The following is a 25,086-nucleotide window of genomic DNA, read 5'->3' on the forward strand; positions in this document are numbered from 1 at the left end:
TATTCCTCTCTCTCACATTTTGCTTTTGCCTGTTTGGGTGTTTGGCTGCCATGGCAGCTCCGAGCTATCGCTATTCCTGATTGCTAAACGTTTGGAGAGTGGGATGAGCCGGCGCGCCTGGCGAGCTAAAAATGCCGCAGAGGATTGGCAAGCGAGTGGTGCTGGGGAGCGGTGCTGGTGAGCTCACGGCTGGCACTGGCTTTCACCCCTTGGCTTGGGGAAGTATTTTGCAAGTTGCTGTTGCCTTTGGTGATTTTAGACAGGAATACTCCCACCTCTGAGTCAGAACAGGGATGGTGCCCTGGCTGGCACCAGGCTTTGGGAAGCTGCATATTGTGTCAGGTGACCATTAAACCTGGGACCACTCTGAGGAGCAAAATCCTGTCTGTTACCATCCTGCTGGCACCTACTCCGTCTCAAGAGTTTGTGGCTTGGATGAGGATTTTTCAAACAAAGCAAAATAAAGCGAATGGGTTAGTTAGGAAACCCACAACATTACATAGCTACAGACACATTTTAAGTGAGGTGAATTTAATTCAAGGGGTTTACATCCAGAACACCTTAAAAATGTCCTCCATTTGGACCTATCTCACAATTCTTCATTTTGAGAGTAGTGGTGAGGAGTTGCACAAGATGGGGTTTGCATTCCAGCCAGTAATGGCTCTGTTTCAGCTGCAGGTAAGTAATGCAGCAGATAAAAGTTTGGGCTCCCCAGGGAGGGATGGCACCACATTATAAATACATGGTCTGTAGATATTCTAATTAATAACTCATCTTTGAAATAAGTCAAGCACTTTGACTGCCTGAGATGGAATTTTTACAAGCAGGGTGTGGTGTATCTATGAGATAAAATCCAAATACTCAAGAATGTTTAATTAAAGGGAATGATGTACTCCCATAGAAGATTGTACTCAACAGTGAAAGAAAATATTCAAATGCACGGAGTAGTCTAGTAAGCACTTTTAAAAGCCATGACTATTATTAAACTTTTTGACACAAAATATGCCATGAATTCTCTTCAAGATCACTCCTGACATGAAGTAGATAAATTGGTTAGAAAAAGGAGAGAAACTGAGTTGTAGGGGTTTTTCTTTTTATCTAAGTAACCAGTACTATCCAGAATTTGTTTTCCTCTTGAAAAATTATTATGGAATATACAGTGAATGCCGTCTTGCCTTTCACTGTATCTCATAGAGTGAGAGGGTAGAGGTTGTGTTTGGCTCCTGTGCTCCAACACAAAATTTCATCTGAGCCTGTGCAGAACTGAACTGTTGGAACTCCCTCATTTTACAGGTAAAACACAATGATTTACATAGTGAAAATATTGTTTATGCTGGGACATTTGCTCAAGAATCATCTGTGTCCTTTCTTGACAAGATCTCTAGGCATTTCAGGTCTGATTTTCAAAGGCCTTGAGGCATACGCTGATTTTTAAATCCCCTTATGACTAACAAGTGTCAGATTCTCCTCTATGTCACTCACTGCCTCGGTATTTTTTGTACATTTCCTCATCACCATAATTAGGCACCAACATGCCCCTGAGTGATTTGTGCATCTCAGCAACACGTGGAGTGTCTTATTGTTTGCTTCCCATGGATCAGTTGGTTTTGTTGCTTTTGATTAACAAGCACAAAGTCCCAGTGCAGGTACTGGCCACCACAGCTATCTACCAGAGCCCTTTCATCTTCAGACCTATGAGCAATGAATACCTTTTGCAAACCCCTTGGGGAATAGAAAGCCTTGTTGACAAAGCAGTGTAACTTCAGGGGCCATCACACTCTAATCAGCACCTCTCATACCATGGCTTCACACACAGCCAACAGCGTGAGGTCAGACAGTCCTCTCTTGGGAACAAGAGAGAACTGAAGAGCTAAAGGAAAAGACTGGAAAGAGCTGTTCACCTCTGATGAGAGAAAGATGAAGGTATTAGGAAGCCAAGAGGGAGGCTCTTCCAGAGAGAGCAGGCCAAGTTCTTTGCAGCAGTGCTGTGGTGCTGCACAGCAAGAGTGAACCCATGGAGAGTCCCATCATATGGGACCTGCAGTGTGTTCATAAGTGCTTTTCTTGATAGGGGTCCCCACTGCTGCAAGTTTGTTTTAAAAAACAAAACTGCCACCATTGCTGAGTGAGTCAAGGGAATTAGAAAGAAAAAGGAGTCCCTTGTGGGTCCAGCTCATGGCCATCTGACACCTGAGCAAGAGGACTGGATGTGGAAAAAATAGTGTTAGCTACTTCCCCCTTCCCTCTCTGAGTATATCAGGGCAGAGCAGAGGGCATATTCTCATTAGTAAGCAGTGATTCAACTCATCATGCCACAGTGGACTTCCTCTCTGTGCTGCTCTTAGCTCCTTTTTAGAAGGCAGCATCACTGTTTTGTTCAGATGGAAGTATAATCCTTCCTTATGGTGGGCATATAAAGACATTGGCAAGCACCTGTTAGCCAGGTTGCAATTAATAGCACAAAGCCATGCAATCACAACAAACCAGACAGGGAACTTTATAGCCTTGTTTTAGACAGCCGGTACTTCTTAAGAGTAAATCTGAGCTGAATAGCTTTCTCACTTCTTGCATCTGTGTAGTTAAAGCAAAACCTCAAACTAGCAGACAGATAATCAAAACTGAAAAGTAGAATGATTTGGCAGATGTTTTAAGGCTGCTATTGCTTCTATAAATCCAGCAAATGGAAGAATGCCCATTGAAAGCTTTTCATCACAGTTGTTGGGTGTTTTTTTATTAGGAGAGTGTGTTTTGGAAAGGAGAAAGTTTCTCATTTTTGGGGCTCACATGAAGTTGGTCCCACAGAGCAGCTCCACAAGCACAGCTGTATCACTAGCTTGTGGCCTCCCTGAGGAGGAGTAAGTCCAGAAGGGAGCTGTCCTGGAAAGTGTGCTGCTGTCAGCTGGAGAAGATTTCATGACCCTGAAAATGCAACTTCAGTTCTGATTTATGAGCCATCCGGGGGACAGGCCTCTGCTGTTTGGTGCAACGGCCCTTTACAAATGAAAAATGAAGTTTCCATCAGCCAGTGCTTGGGGGACGCACTTTGCTCTCTGTTAAAAATGATACCTCGCCCACGCTCAGCATGATGGACGCCACAGTACATATCCCGGCTGTTACGATGCTGAGATGTTCAATCTGGCTTTCCAGTCTCAAGGCTTCAGCCCTAGGCTTGCCTTCAGTTTGGGCTCTGTGGCTGCAGGCAAAGCAGAAGTTGCTTATGGCCTTGAGGGAGGAGAGGATGGAAAGCCTTCACATTCCTCTGCTGGTGCTGTCTCCATCCCTTGGGAAAGGGGGTGATGACATCAGCTCCCGATTGTCCTTTTCATTGGCCTCTCCTGGTTTCCTTTCTGTCTTCTTTTCCGCAATAAAGTAGTCAGTGGCATTGCTGTCACTGTGTGGGGTGTCTTCTAGCTGGCCTCTGGGGGCAGTTGATATGGCAAAGACCTTCTAGATTAGAGGGGAGGCAGAGGAATCATCTTTACCTCCAGCACTGCTTGCAGAGCCATCCTTTCTTCTCCCCATCAGTCTGGTTTTGGTAACCAGCAGCACATGCACCCCGAGTTCTACAACCAGCGTGATAGAAGTCTCTGCAATGTCAAGAAAGCCAGAACACAAGTGTAGTAGTCCTCTCTGATTCCTCTCTGATTTACTTTTCCTCAGGCCTTCTGCTGCATCCTTTTGACTCAGTGAACTGTTTTCCTTGTGGACAGAGGGCATTTTCTGCATGTGGTCTAAAAGAGCAATTAATCATAATTTTGGAAGCGTACCTCTAAAATGGGTATTACTACTTTTCAGCGATGAATCAGGATTCATCCTTGACTGTTACAGTGTGATACCTTTTCTTGCCCATTCCACCCTTTTTGTCCTGTGCTTAATATTGCATCACTCCTGCTAAAAGTTGCAGATGCCATGTCTCTTGTGCTGTCACAGAATCAGAAGGCAGAGGCTACCAGTAGTGCTAGAAATGGCTACCCACTTTTCTAACGAAAAATACAACCTGAGTAGATCTTTTGCTTGCAGACCTCAAATTAAAAAAAAACCAAAAAAAAAACAAAAAAAAAAAAAAAACCAAAAACAACAAAAGCCCAAACTCAAACCAAATTACATTCAAAGCCATATTGGGGCACTCCTGAAGTCAGATAGCTTAGCCTGCTTAATTCAAGCACATGCTTAGGGCTTTGCTGACTCTTAGTTTAGCCATTTTTTAGAAAATAAGACTGGATGGGTGAGGTGTTGACAAGTGGATTTAAATTAACTTTTCATGGAGGTTAGGTGATATGTGAGGCTGTGGTCTGGGCATGAACCACAGTTGTCACTTGACTTAGTTTTGGTGCAGTTGAGAAGACTTACACCAAAGTTACCAATCAGCAAATCTGCTCCAGACGTGCCAGATTATTGCACATTAACATGTACCCAAAATCTGAAATGAAACACAGTTAAAATTAAAATGCAACTTTACCAGGAGCCAGATGCTTCATTATGAGCTGAGCTAACCTACCTGCCAAATACTGCTAACCTGCATGAGGCAGGCGATTAATTTTTTACAAGTCTGCTTTGGGAACTAGACATCTGTCCTCTGTTCCTAAAAGTAATATCTCAGGGCAAATGATTTTTTTTTTCTTGGTACTCCAAATTACATAAAACATATATCATGAAAATTATATTGCCTGCATTCTGTATCAAGATATACTGGGGGCCAGTTCATATTTCAGATCCCTTTCACACCAACCTAACTCCAATGGAATTTCTGGTTTTATACTTTCTAATTTTTATATGTAAGAAGAGTAAAAAATTACATCTGTTACACACTTTGTGATCTGGAATATCAGTATATATGGTTATAATATAGATTTTCCATTTTAATTAGTCATTATTTCAACTAACAGGCTGAATCACTGGAAAATATGGTGTCCAATTACTAAGTTGCTCTCTCAAAGTACATTGCATCTTCCTTTATGAGCAGGGGTTTATAATTTCTTTCCTTGTGAAGAATAGCTTGAGATCTATTTTGATACAAGCCATGAAAGGGAGATGACCCATTACAGCATCTGCTGTATACACACACAGAAATAAAATTTGTTGCATGCTGTCAGTGCAGTGAAATCAAATAAACTTTCTTTTCCCTTGACATGTTTAAGAAATAGTTTATCAGGAGTTGCATATTTTCACTGAAACAGTTGAAACATGCTAGTGATCAGTTTACTTACACATGGTAAAAATAATATAGGTTGCAGACAGATTTGTAAGGCACTTTTAAAACACCTGTTTTTAATGTTTCAATACCCAATAAAGCAGAGGAACTCCTGCTTTTGGTTTGCATGCAGACGTTATGCACACTGGGATTTAAAAGTCTGCTGCCTAGGTTTCAAATGCAGTAAACAGCATTTGCAGGCACAGTGTGGGTACCTTTTGGGGAGTTACAGACTCTGAAATCTCCCTCAATGAGTTTTGCTCATTGGGACATTGATAATGTGGTGTTACAGCCAAATGTGAATCCTGGTGAAAACCCACAGTCCTCCTGAGAAGGAGAACAGCTTCCTTGACACTTGCAATCCTGCTCGTTTAGAAATACTGCTGGTCCAGTTCTGTGTAATGAGAGGGGGAATAAATGTTTGAGAGGTGGAGCAAAGTGATCTGTTACAGTAAAACCAAGTACTTAAATACGTCCTTAAGCTTTCATAAAGTTGGATGAAATGTTGAATATGTACTTAAGCTTTCTATCAAGAAAGAATATATTGATTAACTGGCAATTAATAATTGTGCAATGCATTGTCACTCAGGTTACTCAGCTGCAAAATCTGATGTAAGACATTTTCGCTGCCTTACCACGGGTGTTAAAAGAGATTGGGTGTCAGGCGTGAGTGTGTGGGGCTGCGAACTGCCCAAAAATAGCATGATAAAGGGGAGCAAGTTACAGTAGCTGCATTCTGTTCTTGCAGGCCTCTTTGCTGCTTTTCAGAAGACCTACTGGGTCTTCCCTTTTAAAAATCTGATGCTGTTTGGGCATCAGTTGCAGATTCCCTGTATATTGCTACATCCTTTTGATGGTTTTCAGGTGAATGCTACTACTTTTTCTCTGTCTTCAGCCTCTGTGATTTTGGGATCCCTCAGGATGACTGCCTCTTGGTTTTGTTCTGCCACCATTGGGCCTGTCTACATCTAATGGCCGTGAAGCTTTTACTGGATGTCTTGCTATCTGACTTGGATAGCAAGTCAGGGGTGATGACATTGGAGCCAAGCTCTCCATCACTGTGCAAAATCTTCCCATTACTTTCCTCTGTCTTTGGGCAAACTGTACCTTTCTTCATGTCATCTAAGTCTGCAATTTAGACTGTTCAGTGAAGTCTACTCTGTTTAGCTGCTTGCTGTCCCTGTGCCAGCATGAAAACAGCACTATCAGCATGCATGCTCTGCACAGGCCATGGATGCCCACACTTGCTGTGCTTAATAAGCCGCACGTTCCCGTCCCCTCGGCTCTCTGCCCACGGAAGGACGCTGGCTCGCTTGGGAAGCCCGCAGCACATCGTGACTGCACAAACAGATAAATAGCTAGAAGGGAGCAGGGTGGGAGAGAGATCATGTTTCGTTTCTGGAGAGCTGTTCAGAGATGAGCTGTGCATGAAGCCCCGGTGCAGCTCGCACACAGAGGGTTACTCCTGACTTTTCATCCCTCTTAGTGTTTTCACCTGAGGCAGCTGCTTGGTTTAGTGCTGCAAGCAGAGACACCTGAGCCTCAGATGGTTGTGACATGTCAGGGTAAAGAAGCTTGAGCAGGGCTTGCAGGGTGCTGCTTTTGTTCACTGGCGCCTGGGACTAGCAGTGCCTTGGCTCTCCTGCATGAGCCCGCCGAGATGTAACGCTCTGCTCCTGAGCACAGGCGGAGAAGGGATGGAAGTGCCTGGTTTGGATGAGACCGACCATTGCCAAGGCAAGCACAGATGCACAGGGCAGCAGGACGCTGGATGCAGCCACAGGGCAAGGGGATGGACGTGGGGCAAAGGGATGGACGTGGGGCAAAGGGATGGACGTGGGGCAAGGCGATGGATGTGGGGCAAAGGGATGGATGCTGCACAGGTACTCCAGGCAGAGTGCCGGGAACCAGCAGGAAGCACTGGGGCTGGTGAGGGGCTGAGCTCCTGCTGCCAGCCTCTCTCCCTGCATATCCTGGCCTTAGTCTTGTTGTTATGATTGCTATGGAAATAATTTCAATATGTTTTGCAGCTCTGAGTTGCCGTGTCTTGCATTGTTTGGATGGAAAGCTGCTTGACTGGTTTTGGAGGGTGGCTGTACATGCACAAATACTAGCTGATTTTTTGTGGTGGTGGAAAGTAGGAGATTCACAGCATGGTTTTAATTAGAACTGCTCATTTAGTCTTTCATTGCAGTGTGTTCTTTAGTTGAAAGATAATTTAATTTTCTTTGTTTTGGAAGATTTTCGTGCTTGTCTGTGTGAAATGTCTTTATTTACTGTGCCTCGTTGTGCTTTGTGTATAGCTTTGATTATGAGGAGAGTCAAAAAACAAAACTTCCCTGGGATGTATTATTTTCTACCTGCTGTGGGTTTTAATATAGTCTCACTTGTGTATAAGTACCAAGTGTCTGCATTTCTAGGACAAAATCACCAGAGAAATTGGCAAAGCATGAAGGGGTAGCTGTAAAATTCTTACTGAAGAATTGAACAGGAATAGTGTGTCTAAAAGTTGTGAAGTTCTGAGGAAGCATAACTGGTATGGGTCAGTTTGGTTTTTCATCTCAGAGAAGTCCACAGAAGATATCACTTGTTGAAAAAAAGGCAAAACCCCCAAAAAATCCTGCCTTCTCTTGCGGCATTCCATATTAAGATCTTGTAACACCTCCTCTTCAGTGAAGAGTATTTAGTCTGGTTGTAACACAGTGCAACATGGATCAGTCTTGTTTATATATACAAGAATATTTAGATAGTATCTGTCATATGAGATTTTTTTTAAAATCTACATAAAATATGCAAATTTCTCCCATAGGTGCTGGAACTCATAAAATTGCTCAGACTATGCAGCTACAAAAAGAAAGAATTCTAGATGGTATTTTTAATCAATCCTTAATAATCCTGAAATAATTTCCTAAATGGGTTTCAAATTAATTTTCAACCACCTCTTTTGCAGTGGTATTGTTTTCATTATGTGGGCCTTATGTGCTGTAGCCACTACTCTGCAGTGATATAATATTCTTCAATATGGACTCAAATCTTGTTACTGAATACAGGTTATAGAGTGTTATTGACCACAAACTGGCATGCAGCTGTAGACTTGTACACAAACTCCACCCAGAGCTGCAAACTTGAGTTTCCAGGGACAAACAAATTTAGACCACAACTTGCAGGCACATGTGCTAGCGTCTAGGTACACAAGTAATCTTGAGCACATGTCCTGAATACATCAAAGCCTCATTTTCTAATCCCTCACAGTTTTCAGGAAAACCTTAAAATATGTGAACTGGCACAGCCCCACTGCTGGCTGCAAGAGCCTCAGTTGAGATAGAAGCAGGTTGGGGAGGCTTGGCAAAGAACAAGACAGTGCAGTGAAAATAGTGGAGCTGGGCAATGGCTCTGCAGTTTTGCTGGCCTAAATTAAATCCCTGAAACTCTTAGCTCAAATAGATTTTACAGGGGTAGTTGCTCTAATCACAGTACAGTGTTAATCTGGAAGCCTATCTGTAATAGTAGATGATTGCGGGAAAATGGTCTGGTGAGTAAAAGCATTCTTCTTCCTCCAGTTTAATGAAAAATAAAGAAAAAAATTATGAAATTTGGCTCTTGGGTTCTCCAATTGTTATTAAATTCTCTTTTCCCTTTTTGTAGTAGAAAAAGGTGTGTAATTCACACTTGAATTGAATGTAAGAAGTGGTCATTAACAGGAATAGGGCTCAGGATTCTATTTTTATTATGATTTAAGCATGCCATCCAATTTTGGAACAATGACAACAAGGCCATTGAAACTGTATGTGGTGGTGCTCCAGAGCTTCCTGTGTGCTCCAGAGCAGAGGTTGGGAGCACTGTTGGGACTAGAGGGTTGCTGCAGTCTTTGCAGGGAAAGGAGCTGCTGCTTTGTGACGCCCTTCTGAGGAAGGGAGGGAGGGGTGAGTAGTCCCATCACAGGCGCAGGGAGGGAGGCTGCAGAGAGAGCTGGTCAAGTGTCTGCCTTCTGGCCATGACTACCTTGTGCCCAACCTGTGCTGAGGCTGACTCCAGGACCAGGCTAAAGCATGCCTCCAAAGTCAGGGTGGAAAAGCCAAAGCACTGAATTTAAGCTGCAGTGGAGCTGACTCTGACCTTTCCCTCCGGGAGGGGAAAGGGCTGCAGAGTACCACTGTCCGAGGTGATGGTCTTGTATCTCTGCTGTGGAAAGCTGCGGGTGGCTGCCCAAAATGAAGTGCCTGCTGCTGAAGTTGCTGCAGAGTATTGTGTCTATAGTGGGTTCTGCCTCTGCAGGGGCCTTTTCCCAAGAGATCTGCTCCGTGTCTCTTAGGATAAAGGGTGTGTGCCTCACAGCACTGCCCAGGGACTGTGGGACGCTCATGCTTTGTGGCCTGGGCAAGTGACAGGGGCAAGTCCACATTTCAGGGTTTGTTACATGTCTGCTGCTGAGCTAATTGCCTTGGCTTCTCTCTGTAATCAGGGGAAGGCTCGTCAGTATAGAGTTTAGTGAGCTATTAATTTTATTCTGATGTGAACATCTGAAGCTGCTTGGGTAAATCACACCTTCAGAGTGCCTGTCTTGTTTTGCTGGCTGTGATGGCAGCCGAGGTGACTAGACCCTGTTGTTGTCCAGCCTGTACGTGTTAAAAGTAAGGTGGCATGAATCACCTGGCTTTTCCCTTTTTCTTTTGACTGGATGTGTTGTGTACAATTGTTTCTAACTGCGCTCAGCAGGCTTTAAGGTCTCTTACCAGTTTGCCAAGACTGAGATGTACTTCTTAGGCTGGACACCCAGGTAAGGCTGGACTATGGCTGGGAGAAGCAGTGCCTTTTAGGATCTTGGCATTTCTATCTCTGGCTTCAAACTTGACTCGTTCTAGAGCCTCGTGTTTGAAGTCAGCCGGTTGATAGAGACGTAGTCTTGGTTTGGGTGTAAAAATGCAGATTCTGGTCACCATCACCTCCTTGTCTACCTCCCTTCAGAGGAGATATCATTACCCTCACCATCCTCCTCAGCTCCCAGTCATGTGCTGACATCCTGCTCCACCAGCTGCAGCAGGGTCTCATCCATTTGCAGCAGCAGATAAGCTGCTCTATAAGGCTTTTATTTGCAAGTTCTGCTATTAATATTTCCAGCATTTTACTTGGCTGTCTTACTGGCTTTAAGCATGGTTAAGATGTTAGCCTGTCAGTATTCCAGTCCAATATTCCAGGGCAACAGCTGTTGCTAAATAATGTTACTCAACATGACAATATTTAGAATGATTGATTGAAAATAGTCCCTGTATGTTGAGAAAGTTTTAGAAATCTTTCATACTTATTTTATTTACTTGCAGTTGGAGATCTCAAGCCTTTCAGTTCATTGTAGCACTGGTGGCAGAGCACCTCATGATATGCTCATCAGTCAGTCTTGTCTATTCCATCCTTTTGGTTTTTGGATTTTTTTCATTAAAAAAAAGAAGTGACATCAACCAATGGCATCACCCTCAAGCAACTTACAGTGTGGAATCCAATCTCTCTATATTTCTCATAGTTTAATCAGACTGTTCTGAAGGTCAAAACCTTGAATCCAAGTTATAAGATATACCTGACCTATTTTTATTGCTGCATTTGGATGCTTTCCATGGAAGACATACTCTCAGATGAAACTGCAGCGTAATCAGAGCTGTAGCACCAGGTGGATCAAAGGTGTTTTGGGGAAGTGGAGTAGGACCAGAAGTGGTCTCCCGGCAGTGTGATTACTGTCTTTGTTTTGTGAGGAAGTTGAAACACAGGTTGATTAAACAAAGAAGTCTGGAAATAGGTAAAAAGTTATGATTTTTTTTTTCTGCTCTAACCAAATCATGATCTCTGATAAAGCAAAAACTCTCTGGCAGTGCTGGAGATAGAAACTTGATCACTCCATGCCCAGCTCACTGCACCTTCATCTGAGACATCCTTGCTCTGCACTTTTATAAAATGCCTTGAAACATTTTCCTTCTTTTAATTCATTCCTACATAAAAATTAAAAAAAAAAAAAAACCAGCCAAAAATGGACAGAAGTATTGTGAAAGTTGGAAGCCATCAGTATTCATGTGACTTTCAGAAGAAGCAAGGAGGTTTATTTCAGACCTTCAGCCATCCTCCCTTCCCACTCCCTCCTTTCCCCAAACACAGAAAGTAGTCAGGGATTGATTCATGGACTGTCTGATTATAATAAGTCTCACTTGGGGCATACAGCTGTATACCATGCTACTGCACTACGTGCTTTATCTGCCTCCACCCTTGGGTGTTTAGTTCCTGCTCTGTGCTGTGGCTTTTGACTCCATTGTCTAATTAAATAGGAAAATGTCTCACATAAGATTTTTTTTTGTCATTTTAAACAAGTACTTGGCAAATCAGAGAAATTAAGAATTGGAAGTCTATCTGTAGTAATTTTCATGGCAACAGAACACTAAGTGCAATATTCGTATTATGAATATGGCTCAGTATTTATAGCTCTCCAAATATTTACAGAGATAAAGCCTTTAAACATAGCCCCAGCTTTCTGTCTTCAGTAGCAGTTTAAATAAATGTCATTTGGAGAGAAGTTAAAATTGAGAAAAAAGGCAGCCATTTCTAGTTTAATATTGTCTCACTGGTGTCTCTGAACACCAAAGGTTTTATGCCTGAAACTGTGTTGTCTCTGTCCCCTATGAGCCAGTGTTTATCTTGACATGCACCTCAAAAGCGTTGGCCTTTAATCAGATAACTCTTGTGAGTAGATGGGCGCCCCATTGTCCTCAAATTCACAAGGGTGAGAATTCAAAGTCATGCATTTGCTGAAGCACTCGTGAGCCACTGAGTTAAAATGTGGCATTGAGGGTGTGTCTGGGATTGGAGGAGTCACCGAGGGATGCTGGCAGTGGGGCTGTAGCATGGCTGGGATGGGCAGTGGTGAAGGAGGTGGTGCTGACGGCGCCTGACACACGCCCGAGGATCCTGGGCCAGCCTGTGCTCACCACAAACAGGAGCGTGCTGGGTGCGAGCGGTGCGTCAGCAGCATGGCGAAAGGCAGGCTCACAAGTGTGAGCTTGTCCAGGGCATCTGCCTAAGAACATGTCATAAATTCCTTCTGTAGGCCTCTTGTGATAATTTTTTTTTAACCCGTGCATGGCCATGGGTATGACTGTCCAAAGTGAAAGCCGTGATGGATGCTGAAGGCAAATGTTTTGAGTAGAAACTCACAGAATTTCTACTCAACTGGGTTTCTAGAGTGAGGGATTGGGTAGTTCCAGGGAGGACACTGTTGTGTTGGACTTACCCCCAGACCTGGATTTATAATCCTTGGAGAGTGATGAGATAGCAAGGATTAGAAAAACATTTCTATGGTCTTGTGGTAGAAGATGTCATGAGAGCAGTAATGATTTCTTGGTGTCCCAGTGAATAAGGTGTTCAGGACTTAAAAATCCATTCTATTAGTAACTCCTTTTCTGATGGGCATCTCTCTTGTGAGTCTAACAGTTGTAGGAGGAGTGTGACATGGGTTGGTTTTTAGGCACATGTATTTTTTAGGAGGAAAATCCTTCCTAGAAATAGGGAGCAGAATCTTGAGGCTGTTTAGACAAGGAGATTTCATGGCTGTGCTGAGAGCCAGCAGCCACGAAGGCTGTTTTTCCCTGGATAGAGACTGAAATTACTTGTGAGCCAGTGACTGAGTGTACAGCATCTCTATTACATTAAGATTAATAATTCCTCAGCGTATTTGCAGCTGGAAGTTTTATATAGATCTTTATTCATCATGATGTGAACAGCTGCTCTTTTGCTGCTCTGTTGAGTTAAGGTCCAAGTGGCAGCACTAGAAAGTGCCACATAAAACACACTCCTGCTGTTTCCATTCACTGCTCTCCCATCCAGCTCTAGTCCTTGGCCCAGGTTGGCCCCTTGCAGGAGCAAGCCATCTTACTTTTATTTGTGGACCAGCTCTGACTACATTTGGATCTTAAATCAGAGTTTGAGTAAATCCAAGGAAAATCACTTTCAGAAAAAAAAAATCCTGAAAGTAGCATAAAAATCTGTAGGAATTCCTGTTACAATTTTATATTAAGTAAGTGAAAGACTATGGGGTAGTAACACGTTTCATTGCACAGAGCATAATTTATTCTCTTTTTTTGTTTAACTGCATTGGATGCAGTACAGCAAAATCTGTCACAACCAGAGGGTCATCTCAACTCCTAAGGAAATGTTTTGTTTTCTGTTTGGTTGTTTTTTGAGTGGTTGTTCTATTTTACTGTATTTATTTTTTTCATTCTGAAGTCTGTCTGCTCTGCTGCTTTGAATAAGATGCTCCCCTTTTTTTGAGAGGCTTGTCCTCTCACAGGAGTGTCCAAGCAGACAAAATTTAGCACTTGAATAGTCACCAGCAAAGAGTCTGGAGCTGAGCTGTGCACATCATCCAAAAACTGGCACCCCTTCTTGCTTGCCTGGTTGCTGGCAAAGGGAAGATTTTCCTGGTCAGGAGGATGTGCCTCGCTCAGTCCTAGGTACACGGAAGCGGGCGTCTAGACATCAGCGAAGAGCAAGAGGCACACGGGTGGTATGGCAGTGACTGAAACATGTACACCTGCAGAGTGGGACCTTGAAGGTGGAGAGAAACAGCTGCAAAGAGACAGGGATTCTGCAACACACGGAGCAAGACACGTGCCTCAGTGGTTTGCTGGTGCTCTGTCGATGCTGCCTGTCTGCCTCAATGGCACTGCCAGGGCTGCTTGCTCCTTGTCCTGTGGGGACCTGAACCCCCAGAACAGGGGCTGCCAGCCTCTGCCTGCCTTGTGCTTGGCAGCTCAGGGTACAGCTGCCTGCTTGTGCCCTGCTGCTGCTCTTCAGCATGCACCCCTGATCTGCAGGAGGGCTGCCCAGCTTTCCTCTGGAGCAGAGGGGTCAGGCCAAGGGGAGTTCCATAAATTAGTTCCCGTGGCATCTGGGATTTGGGAGAGGAGCTTGAGAGGAGAGATGCTATAGTCCCCCGCCTCAGGGCATCTGAGGTGTGCTTTTTTCTTAGACCTCCCCCATCAAAAGAGTTAAGGGCCAAATCAGGTCAGAAAAGGTATTGGGGAATTTTGCAACGAACGGGGCAGTCTTTTCCTGACTCTTTTTCCCACAGGTGTAGGTTGCTGGCTCCCAGAGCCTTCAGCAGCAGGTTTCTGGGCATTTTCATCTAGGGGCAAGGTGGCAGGGCAGCTCGCTGGCTGCCCAGACGGAGGCCGGGCAGGATCTCTGCAGTGCACACCAGAATAGATGCCCTGGTCTCCTGACCTCACCCCCTGTGCCTGCGCTTCACATGACAGTCACTGCCTGCAAGATCAGCTTTTCCCTCCTGCCGTTCAAACCCATGATGCAGTGCCTTACGTCTTCCAGTGCTTCTGTGTGGGAGCCGAAAGCGAATTCTTTTTCTTGAAAATCAGATTCACGACACTATTTTTATGTGTGCGCAGTGCTAACAGCTGAAATCAATACCCAGAATGTTTGTGCACTTTCTTTGTAGATTAAATAGCTGGATCTTTGATTTGGTTTTAAAAAATCAGGACACTGAGCACTCCCTGATGGTTTTTTATTGAGGCTGTATATTAGGTACACTTTTAAAACATGACAATTTGTTTCATTTTATCATTTGTCATGTGCAGTTCCTGAAAAAAAACAAACTGCTGCTTGAAAAGCAATAAAGCTATTTAGTGTGTAGCTCCAAAGCTCTATCTTAAAGAGACAAGCAGCACTTGTCTTGACTTTAAAATGTCCCTATTTTATAGACTTTATTCTGTTCGACCTTTCTTGAAAGCATTGCTTTCCAAAGCATTGATGGGGATAAAAGGGAAAGAAGCCCCCTTACACCAGACTGGGTTGTTAGTCTCCCTGATGATTCTCACCAGACTGACTCGGGTATTCCTTGAACAGTTCTGGGAATGCAAATGGGACAGATAGATGTGTAAGGCATTGCTGAGCATAAGCACTGTGGTACCTGCTGCAAGCAGTGTGGCCATCAGTTACATGGTCAGATAAGTAGTTATTGTTCTTAGTATTTTTAGAGGCATAAAATGGATTGTTGTCTTTATTATATACCAAACAAAAAAAAAAATCCAAGCAAGAAAAACACGCACAAGAGGTATTGCCAATATGGATGTTCCCTGTGGCATTTTTTTGGCACATCATTATCATTAAGGAGGAAGCCCCTCCAGCCCTCAAGAGTCTCAAGCACAGCTGCTGACTGGTTTTGAGAGTGAATACTAAGTCCCTGGTCATGGTTTTGAGAGTGAATACTAAGTCCCTGGTCATGCCCTGCTTTGTTATTAGTGGGAGCTCAGCCTTTAATGCATTGGGACAGGCTAAGCCCTAAATTATACCCCAGTGTTCGTTTAATATATTTGCAAAAGAGTCGGGGTCTGGAGGAATGCACCACTGTAGGGTTTTTGCAGTCCTTTCCCCAAACTCCCAGTAAATGCACTTGAAAGCTATTACACAGGGTAGCTCCCTTTCTTCCTGACTGATGGCATGGGTGGTGCAGAGGGTGTATCTGGCTGGTGTGTCCCGTGAGAACAGGACCATTCTTTTGGTGGCCTCCAGGAGCCTCCCCAGACAGAGGCTTCCTTGTTATGACAGGTAGCTTTCTGAGCATTTCAACAGATGCTTGGGCATGCCAAAAGCATAAAGCACTTGGAAAGGGAACGTGTAGAATATTTCAACTGCGTTTCTTAAAATAAATGCCGTTGCTTAAATAATAGAAGTTTTCCTCACTGACTGTAGAATAACCACTGAAGCTGAAATAGTGTTTGAGTTATTAGATGTGGCATTTGCAAAATTTCCTCAAAGTTTAGTAACTGTAGGAAGGTTTGGGAAGGTATTGCTTTTTTTTTTTTCTAGTGCTTATGTTCGAAACACCTCATCTCCTTCTGCTCATCGTTTCCAAGTCTGTTCAATTCCAATTGGCAGATTTAATAGATGTGTACCAGGAACACATTTGGAATCCAGGCAGCCTCAGTATGCTCACGTCTGTGATAAACCGGAGGTCATCATAGCTGTAGGACTGAATCAAATAGCACCATGCTCATGGCTGTGAGGGGTGACTGTTTCCCTCACACTTCACTGGCCACTGGAGGAAGATTCCCAGCCTCCAGTGCCACGGCATCTGGACACCTGAAAACATCCAGCCCCAGTGCATCTCCTTGGAGAAAGGCTGGGGTTTGCTTTCATGGTGAAGTCAGGCAGCCTACTGGTGAGAATCGAGACATGCTGGTGGGAGATAGCGCTGGGAAAGCGATGACAGAGAGGTGTAGGAATCCCAGGGAAGGCTTGGTGCGGTGGCTCAGCTGGTGCAGCCTTTTCCCTCGCTCTTGCATAAGAGGATGTAAGGTGACGAAGAGCTTAGCTGTGATCGGTCCTGTTCTGGTGTTAATTACCAGTGACTGCATCGCTTTTGATAGAATTAGAGGAGTGTGTAATAGGCCTGCAATTAAGTCTGATTTTGATCTTAGCAGCTTCAGACAATAAAAATGAAAATGTCATTTGAGATGAGTTCAAGTATTTTTAAGTGTTGCTCAAAGAGGAAAAGAGCAGAGTAGTCAGTGTTTGGTCAGAACAAGAGAATATGATCTACTTTCATTTCAAAACCATACACTTGACCACACAGTTCTTATCTGCATATTTAAGTCTTTCCTGCATCTTTCCTTTGTACCAAACCAGGTAACTGCTATATCACTGCCTTTATTTGGTAAGAGAAACTCATTCAGAAACATTGGGCTCCTGGTCCTTTTTTGCAACTAATTCTTTTTACAGTTTCACAGCAGGGGAAAGTACACCTCTTTCCACTTGGATCCATGTATTGCCAAGGAAAGCATGCTTGGTAGGAAAGACACGTCCTTTATTATGAATGCTGTAGCTGAGAGCACCTTTGTCACCCATACTCAACTGCTGAGTTATTAGGAGCTTTGGACTGTGTTCCACAGAGAAAAAGATAAAAATAGGGCGTCTGACGCATGCATCCCATGTTGCACGCCAGGAAACTGAATCGCTCTTCCACCTAGTACAGTACCCCAGAGCATACATGGAAAATATGCATGCATATGAACATGCGAGATCTTTCCCTCACCAAGAAAAATGCTCAGTCACCCTTTTTTCCCATCCCATTTTACACTGGTCTTGTTTGATATTCCCTTTTACTGCTGGCAAACCTAACAGCCCAAAGTCCCACAACTGTGCTTTTACTGCCACTGCTCCTCACTGTTGAACCTGTCTCCCACGTTTTGAGGGAACTGTGGAATATTCTTATTGCACCCAGCTGAGAGTAAGCAGGATCTTGCCCATTCACCAGACGCCTGCAGAGTGCTGAAAACTCCCGAGGCTCAGCACTGTCTGTCACGGAAATAATGCACTGGGTGCATAGTCTAAAATAAGTCATTCACAGTATGTGCCCCTTTAAATGTTAATCCTTGCATCGCTTTCTTTTATTGCTTCTGTTGGCATACACGATTATGTGACATAATATAAAAGTAAATAATGTGATGCAATGGGTAAAGCTCAAAAGGAAATACAAATTAGAGATCAGATGCTTCCTAACACAGAATACGACATAAAACTTACAGTGACGTGACTGTGAATTTTTCTTATTTTGAGGGCAGTAAAATCAAGCATATAGCAATTACATGCGTCTTTCTGGATGTTTCTGGCGTTTTCTAAGTCAGGGAGTAAGTGACTTTGGGTAACAGATCCAAAATAAAGTATGGCTCTGCTCTAGGACAGTGCCTTTAAGAAAAGCAAACATAAATTTAGCTTGACAATTATAAACTTTAAAAAAACAATGCAAAACATGCAACTGAGATCTCATTATTTATTTTCCAGCATGTGAACACTTTTCATGGGAAGGCAGGTGTGCAAAGCTGAGGACTATGGGTGTTTGATTGCCTCCTGGTAGGGAACCTGTGGGAAAAGCGCAAGCTGAGGCTCAGCGGTAGGTTACTAACTATGGCAGCAGGCAAGTTAAGATTTAAAAATAAAGCTTGAAATAGCAGAACTCAATGCAAGACCAACATTTTTGGTCCTCTTTGCCAGTATTCAGTAAAACATATGGGTACCTTGGTGTGCGATTTTGCTTTTGCTGAATTGAGGTTTGAGTTACTCGCTAGTCTATTTTTACATTTTAAGCGTCCTTGTAACTCAATATGTGTTTGTTTTAATTTTACACTCTCCATAAAAAGAATCCTCCATGACGACTTGGAGAAGTGACCACTGGCAATGCATAGAAATTTATTTGCCTGGCATGTCACACTGTCTTACTTTTCCCCCTGCAGAGCCACGTGCTGGTCTTGACAAAAATGCCCTGGCATACCTTGTGTCTCCTCCCTTACCTAAGCCTTGCTGCTGAGTCTCTCAAGTGTTGAGGCAGGGAAGATCAGCTTGGGATAAATCCAGGTCACTCCACCAGCCCTGCTCACACATACTGATGGAGTTGATGAGTAGCCAGGCTGTCATGAGCGGGGGGAACAGGGTGGTGATGAGTAGGACAGTGGCTTCCCTGTGACCACTGACTGTACCAGGAGCACACCTGTGATCACCCACCTGCAGCTCAAGCTGCATGTACATCTCTGGGGGAGAAAGCCAGGAATCCCTCTTTTTGCAGCGTAGTGCTGATGTGTGTGTCAGGGGCCATAGGAGTGGGTGTCCCATGTGAAGCAGGAGGGAGGTTCACAGCCCATGGCATCCTACTGAAGGCAGAGTGCAGGCATGGCTCTGCTTTTCTCTCTCTGTTGTTTTGCTGATAGTGCTGATTTTCAAACTGCTACTAATGTGTTTCCAATTTTACAGTTCTGGCATAGAACCCTCATATCAATCATATCATATCATACCATGTCACAACCCCCTGGCTCAGAGCTGCCTTCATATGATGTCTCAGGAATGCAGAGCTGATAAAATAGTGTAGAAAGGCTAGAAATGAGCTTTCTCCTCCTTCTATCCTGCATCCTTCCAGCATCCATGTGCCTTAGGTAAGGATATAAAAATTGCCGCACCAAATCAAACAAAAATGCCTCTGTTCTCTTTGCTTTTCTGACCAAAGTGTGGGGTAAAAAATTTACAGTGTGCCCAATTGGCGATGGAAGATGAGTTTAGGCTCATTGCTCTCCCTTCCTCATGCATTGGTCACTATGGTACCTGAAACTTTGCCACTGTGAATTGCTGTTGCCATTCACCATGTTTGATAGTGGAGGGAGGGTTTTGGGCCTGTTAGCACCCACCAGAATATCGCTGGGCTCAAGGAGTAAAAGTGATTCAAGATCTTTGTTTTTAATAGCATTCCTGCTGTCAGATGGTAAAATGCCCTAGAGAGATAATATGAAACTGCTTTGTAAGATTTAAGGAGAGTGAAAATAGACAAAATACAAATATAAGCAGCATTTGATATATGGGTTTCACCACTTGTTTTCAACTTTATTTAGCTTTGAACTTGCAGCTAGCTTAAAACTAGTGTTACTCCTTACCAAATTATGGTAAATTTTGAGCTTCCATATTCAGTGATGGTGAATAACTCATGCCCAAACCCACGTGAACGATTCATAGTGGGACCTAAACCTACAGCAAAGTGAGCAGGTTTGCTCTGGGGTGGGGCATCTCCTGGGACAGTGTACCTTGCCCATGTTCCTCTGTCCTATAGGTGCTACATCTTCCCTTCCCTTGGGACAAAGCTTCACCACTAACCCCTGTAAGATCCCATTTCCCAATGTCGGGTGGCAGCCACAAGTTGGACGTTGTGTGGGGACTCCACAGCAGTGGGAACCATGAGTAGTTTCTATAGGAGATGGTGCAGATGAGGTCAGGCTCTGCTTCCTCCTCATCCTGTGGCAGAAATAACTCTTGTTGTCATCAGAGCAGTCACTGTTATGTGGATGAGGTTCAACCCAGGCCCAAGAGCTTCAATGAGATTTTTGTGTGATTATAACAAGAATTTGACACACATGGTGAGCTGCTAATCATGTATGTGTGATCTGTCTCCATGCTGTCCCAGGAGGTATTTACCAGCATTAAAATCAGCTAATGAGGTCACAAGCAGCAGACTGCTGCTGCATGAGAGACGTCCAAGGAAGCATGGGGATGGGTGAGCTGTGTCCTTTCCATCTGCAGATTCTGTCGGTTTTGCATCCCTCCGTACTGTGAAGGAACATCGAGTTCATTGTGTTTTTCTGCTGAACACTGCAGCAGAATTTATGCAAAGTTTTCTGTGGATGTAGCAGGAGTACTCAACAGCTCAGCCCATCTAAAGTGCCTCAGGTCCTTTAGGATAATGAGACATTTTGTGAGTGCACCTTTTTATTGTACCAATATTACATTACAGGAAAAATGGAAGGGGGGGAACTTAACGCATAGCACCTGTCACAAGTTCTCTCCCTGAATTAGGCTCTCCTGCTTATAAAACTTTAATTGATTCCTAGCAGTTTATGTGCGTGGTGCTCAGTGGGCGTTTTCTGTTCTCTTGCCAGCTCCATGGTTACTTAGAAAGCGAGCCGCTCACGCTGCAGCTGTTCATTGGGACTGCAGACGACCGCCTGCTGCGACCCCATGCCTTCTACCAGGTTCACCGCATCACCGGCAAGACCGTTTCCACCACCAGCCATGAAACAATACTTTCCAACACCAAAGTCCTGGAAATCCCTCTTCTTCCAGAGAACAACATGAGAGCAATGTAAGACCAAGGCACCATGTCTGAATCCTAGCAGTTTCGTCTTGGTCAACTCACTTAATTTCTTTGGGGTTTGTTTCTTTCTTTTTGTACACAATTTTCCTTTCCCTATCTTTTTTTCTCTTTCCCTACATTTCTCTCTGTAATAGTAGGCTTCCACAACTTTGCTGAGACAAATTGCCGCTAATCAGCTTAACAGCAAAACGAACTGCACAAATATTTATGACAACTGATTTGCTTTCATTCTAGAGTTTCAGCCAATGTGCTTATTTGCCATTTAAAATAAGTATCTCGGTTACTGAGCTGTAAATATCTCCTACCTCAGCTCCTGCATTTAGTTTCTAAATATGACACCTGTTGCTCCTATACGCACTAGCGCAAGGAACAGAGCTGATTAAAATTTATCTTTGGATGTCAAAGGAAACTCTTAGAGAGCAGTTCCAAGTACCCTTGTGGTTTTTCTGAGACGAATAAAACCACTCATTTCTCACATAATGAAACTCAGCATTTTTCATGGCACTTGCTTACAAGCAAATTTTCCAGACCTAAGAAGAGTTACCGCTGAGAACCTTCATTCAAAGGTGATGCAGTTTACAGATTGAGTTGTTAAACTGGGCTAAGTTTAGTGCTATGCAGAAAAGCAGGCATGGTTATCTTAGGATATCTGGGTGATAATTAAGTGCCCTGTAGGTCCATCAAGCATCTGTAAGCATCAACATTATAGGATGGTATATAAAGGTTAAAATAGCATTCTGTGTAAGTGATATACATCAAACCTTTCACACTATTTTATCCTGTTGTCTCTGTACCCCTCCCTCAAATCAGCCTACCCCCGTGTTGTGTCCTCCCTTCATTCAAATCATCCTAACCATTATCTGAGGTGTCTGCCTTGAGAGGAATTTCTGTGTGCTTGCATGCTAGTACAGCTGCAAGTACAGCTCTTGGTGTGTGTATAAATATAAATGTATTCATATTTATATATGGATGCATGCACCTTTGTGTGTGTATATATAGAAAACAGAAAGCAAGCAAAAAATCCTGACCTCCACCAAACCAAATACCATGAGAAAATCACAATTTCACTCCTTGTTTTTCATACAGTTTTCCTTGCCTTAACAAAGTGGAAAATGCTATCAGACACCTGAAGTCCTTTCACACATAGTGGTTATTAGAGGCTGGTTTGCAGCGTCATGTACAACATGCCCTGGAGTACCTCATGTAAATAGAAGAGCCAGAATATGTTTAGCTGCATTGCCAGCTGGGCTTAGAGTGATCACTCAAGACCTGAGGATCTCTCTCAGTGCATTGTGTTAAAAGTCATGACAAGCCTTCAGAATTATTGGCCCTGTTTGCTGCCATCAGAAGTCGGTAGGGCTGCATTGGGGTTAAGGAAATTTCACTAGTTTGTACCCACACAGTATTTATTTGGCACTCTATTTATCCAGTTTGAATCACGTTTTTGGCCATCTAGGAACTTTATTACCATTTCATTCATCTTTTTCCCTAAAATAAAGGTAAATTACACCATTTGGGAGCCAAGCTGAATATTTTTGTGGCATGTGTGCCAGACTGTGGTACAGCTCACTCAAGAATCACAAACAATGCTTTGGCATATAAAGGCCTTACATGTCAGTAGTCTAAAACCTCATGTGAATTGAAATTAGGAGCCAAGGACTTTTCTCACACTTTATATTCAGGCCTTGATTCAGTGAAACACCAGAGATCATCTGCCCATTTAAACTTTTGCACATTTAGCTGCTCCTATTGACTTCGGATTTCAATGTCCATGACTTTACAAGCTTGAATTTAAATACTTTTTCTTCTCTGAACATTTGGGTATGAATTGTACATCAATAATTATTCAGTTTACAAGTGTTGCTGTAGGAGAGACAAAATGGAGAAATGCACCATTTCTTCCATACCTTAAGGATCTTTACATAGAATTTTCACATGGGTACAAATACTCTGTATGCTTATACAGAGTATAAGAATTCTTATGTAATTCTTACAGAATTCTTATGGCTTCACCTGCTAATATGCATTGTTGGGAATCTTTAATACTTTCATTAGTTTCTTTGATCATATCAGCAAGGGCATTTTTAAAATTCTGAAATCCATACTTGAGAAAAAATGCAGATCAAAACCGTGCTGCCATAGTGCTTATTTGCAGTTTGCTTCAGAAGAAGAGCTTCAAAGGTCTGGAGGGGGAATTAAACTCTTTGAATGCAAAATAAAGTTAACTATGCATACTCAATGTAATAAAATGCACGCCAGAGACCAGTACCCAAAAGTAATTGCCATGTAGCCTTTGTAGTCATGGCCAAAGCAGAGGTATTTTTGCAGTGGGTTTTTGAGTGCATATGTTTATATGTCTTTTGCTCTGGGAGCTTCTTCTGTTGAAATATTCTTTGACAAAAATCCTGGCTTGTAAACTCATCCAGGATAAAACCAAAGTTAAAAAACTAAAAAAGAGAGTGAGGCCAGAAATCATAGTAGTTGTATCTGATGAAAAGCACGTTTTTCCCTACTGTGAGAAGAGGACTCTGAGTTTAGTTTTTTTCATGCAGAACTTCAGCTCAGCGCTCAGCTTGGGAGTATTTCCAACTCATTGAAATACAAACAAACTGACAGGAGAACTGACCTCAGGGAGAGCTTTGCTCATTAATAAGAATTTCAGGACTTCAACCTAGATTGAAAATCTTGTCAGATTTTTGTCTACATTAGTTGTAACAAGTAAAATTTTAAGTAGCCTGGCATTCTAGGTTAGTAACAGTTTCTCAACTGCTGTCGAATCCCACTGACTTTCCTAGTCTCACTGTTTCTTTGGGCTTTGGTTTATCTTTAACTACATTCCTTATAGGATGTGTTGGGGAGGAAGGATCCTTTAGATTTTCTTCCTCTGAGAACTGAGGTAGCATCCTAAATTTGTGTTCTTTAGAGCAGCCACTACCCACTGCTACCGATAGCCGCAACTCAGCTGCTTGGGAGTGCAAGTACTAAACAAAGTCTGCTGCGTTCAGCCTGCTCATTGGGCTGTGCCTGATGCAGGAGAGAGATAAGATATTGCACGCTCATGTCTTCCTGAAGTTCTCTTGAAGTGAATTGAATTGCCCTGTGTTTTCTTTTGGATAGCATCGACTGCGCTGGGATATTAAAGCTCCGAAACTCTGACATCGAGCTGCGCAAGGGAGAGACGGACATCGGTCGTAAGAACACGCGTGTGCGTCTGGTCTTCAGGGTTCATATCCCACAGGCCAATGGCAGGACCCTCTCCTTGCAAGTAGCCTCCAACCCCATCGAGTGCTGTAAGTAGCAACAAACATCCTCCTCTTGCTGGATATTATCAGAAAATCTTTTAATCAATAAGGTTGAAAAAGATGTCTAAGATCACTATTAGCTCAGCACTGCCATGTCCACATGCCTTTTGAACAGTTTTTAACTTTTCTGCCCCGTGTGCGGTCGGTCCATGCCAACATGTTCTACATTGGTTTTGCTTTACCTGTCTAGTTAGTGACCTTTAATCTGCTTTCCAAAAGTACATGGTTTACATTGAGAACACAATATCCGTGTCTTAGGAAAAAATGCATTGCTTTGTGCATTGAGTGCTGTAGAAAAACACACACTTACAAGAACAGTTAAGCTCATAGTAGAACCTGGGAGGGACAGGGCCTTTGGTTTTGGTGACTCCTTATCATAAAGATAACTGCTGTAGAAGTTTTGGAAAGCATCTCTCATTACCTGTTCACTCTATTTCCCCATCGTAAAGCAAAAACCCAACAAAGAAAACCCCAGCCCCTTTGATAAAGAGCTAGCAATATACTAAAGCTGACACACTGGCCTGAGGCTTCAGAAAACCTCCAGAAACCAGGTTTTTGTGCTGGGGTCTCTTTAAATGAACAGCCTCTGTTTTATCAGATACACTGGGACACCCTTCAAAGATACCTATATCATTTTTGCTCTCTAAGCTTCATCAGCCTTCCCCACACAAAACAAAACGTATCTGCTTTGCGTAGCTTTAACAGTCCAGCATAAGTGGTGGAAGCTGAATTTCAGTCTAACTCCCAATTCTATTTTGATTGTCTGGATGCACTGAAACAATTTTTTGTTGAATTCCATTCACAAAGTGGATCTTTCTGATGCTGACAGAGTAAGGGGGGAAACTTGACATCTGGCAGGTATGTGAGGAGTGGGGTCTGGCAGAGGGAATGGAGAGGAAGACTTGACCATTCCTAGCTCC

General features: G+C 43.3%; 1 protein-coding gene across 6 annotated transcripts in view; it reads left to right on the top strand.

The window, feature by feature from the left end:
- Positions 1 to 25,086, top strand: part of NFATC1 (nuclear factor of activated T cells 1) — a 110,582-nt gene that overhangs the window by 22,685 nt on the left and 62,811 nt on the right. For all 6 annotated transcript variants that reach the window (XM_084217592.1, XM_084217594.1, XM_084217596.1 and 3 more), the window contains exons 4-5: positions 20,650 to 20,852; positions 23,982 to 24,154. In XM_084217592.1, the coding sequence (XP_084073718.1) occupies positions 20,650 to 20,852; positions 23,982 to 24,154 (376 nt within the window). The remainder of the gene's footprint in view (positions 1 to 20,649; positions 20,853 to 23,981; positions 24,155 to 25,086) is intronic.

The sequence above is a fragment of the Fringilla coelebs genome (assembly GCF_963513975.1).
Source record: "Fringilla coelebs genome assembly, chromosome: 1".
NCBI lineage: Eukaryota > Metazoa > Chordata > Aves > Passeriformes > Fringillidae > Fringilla > Fringilla coelebs.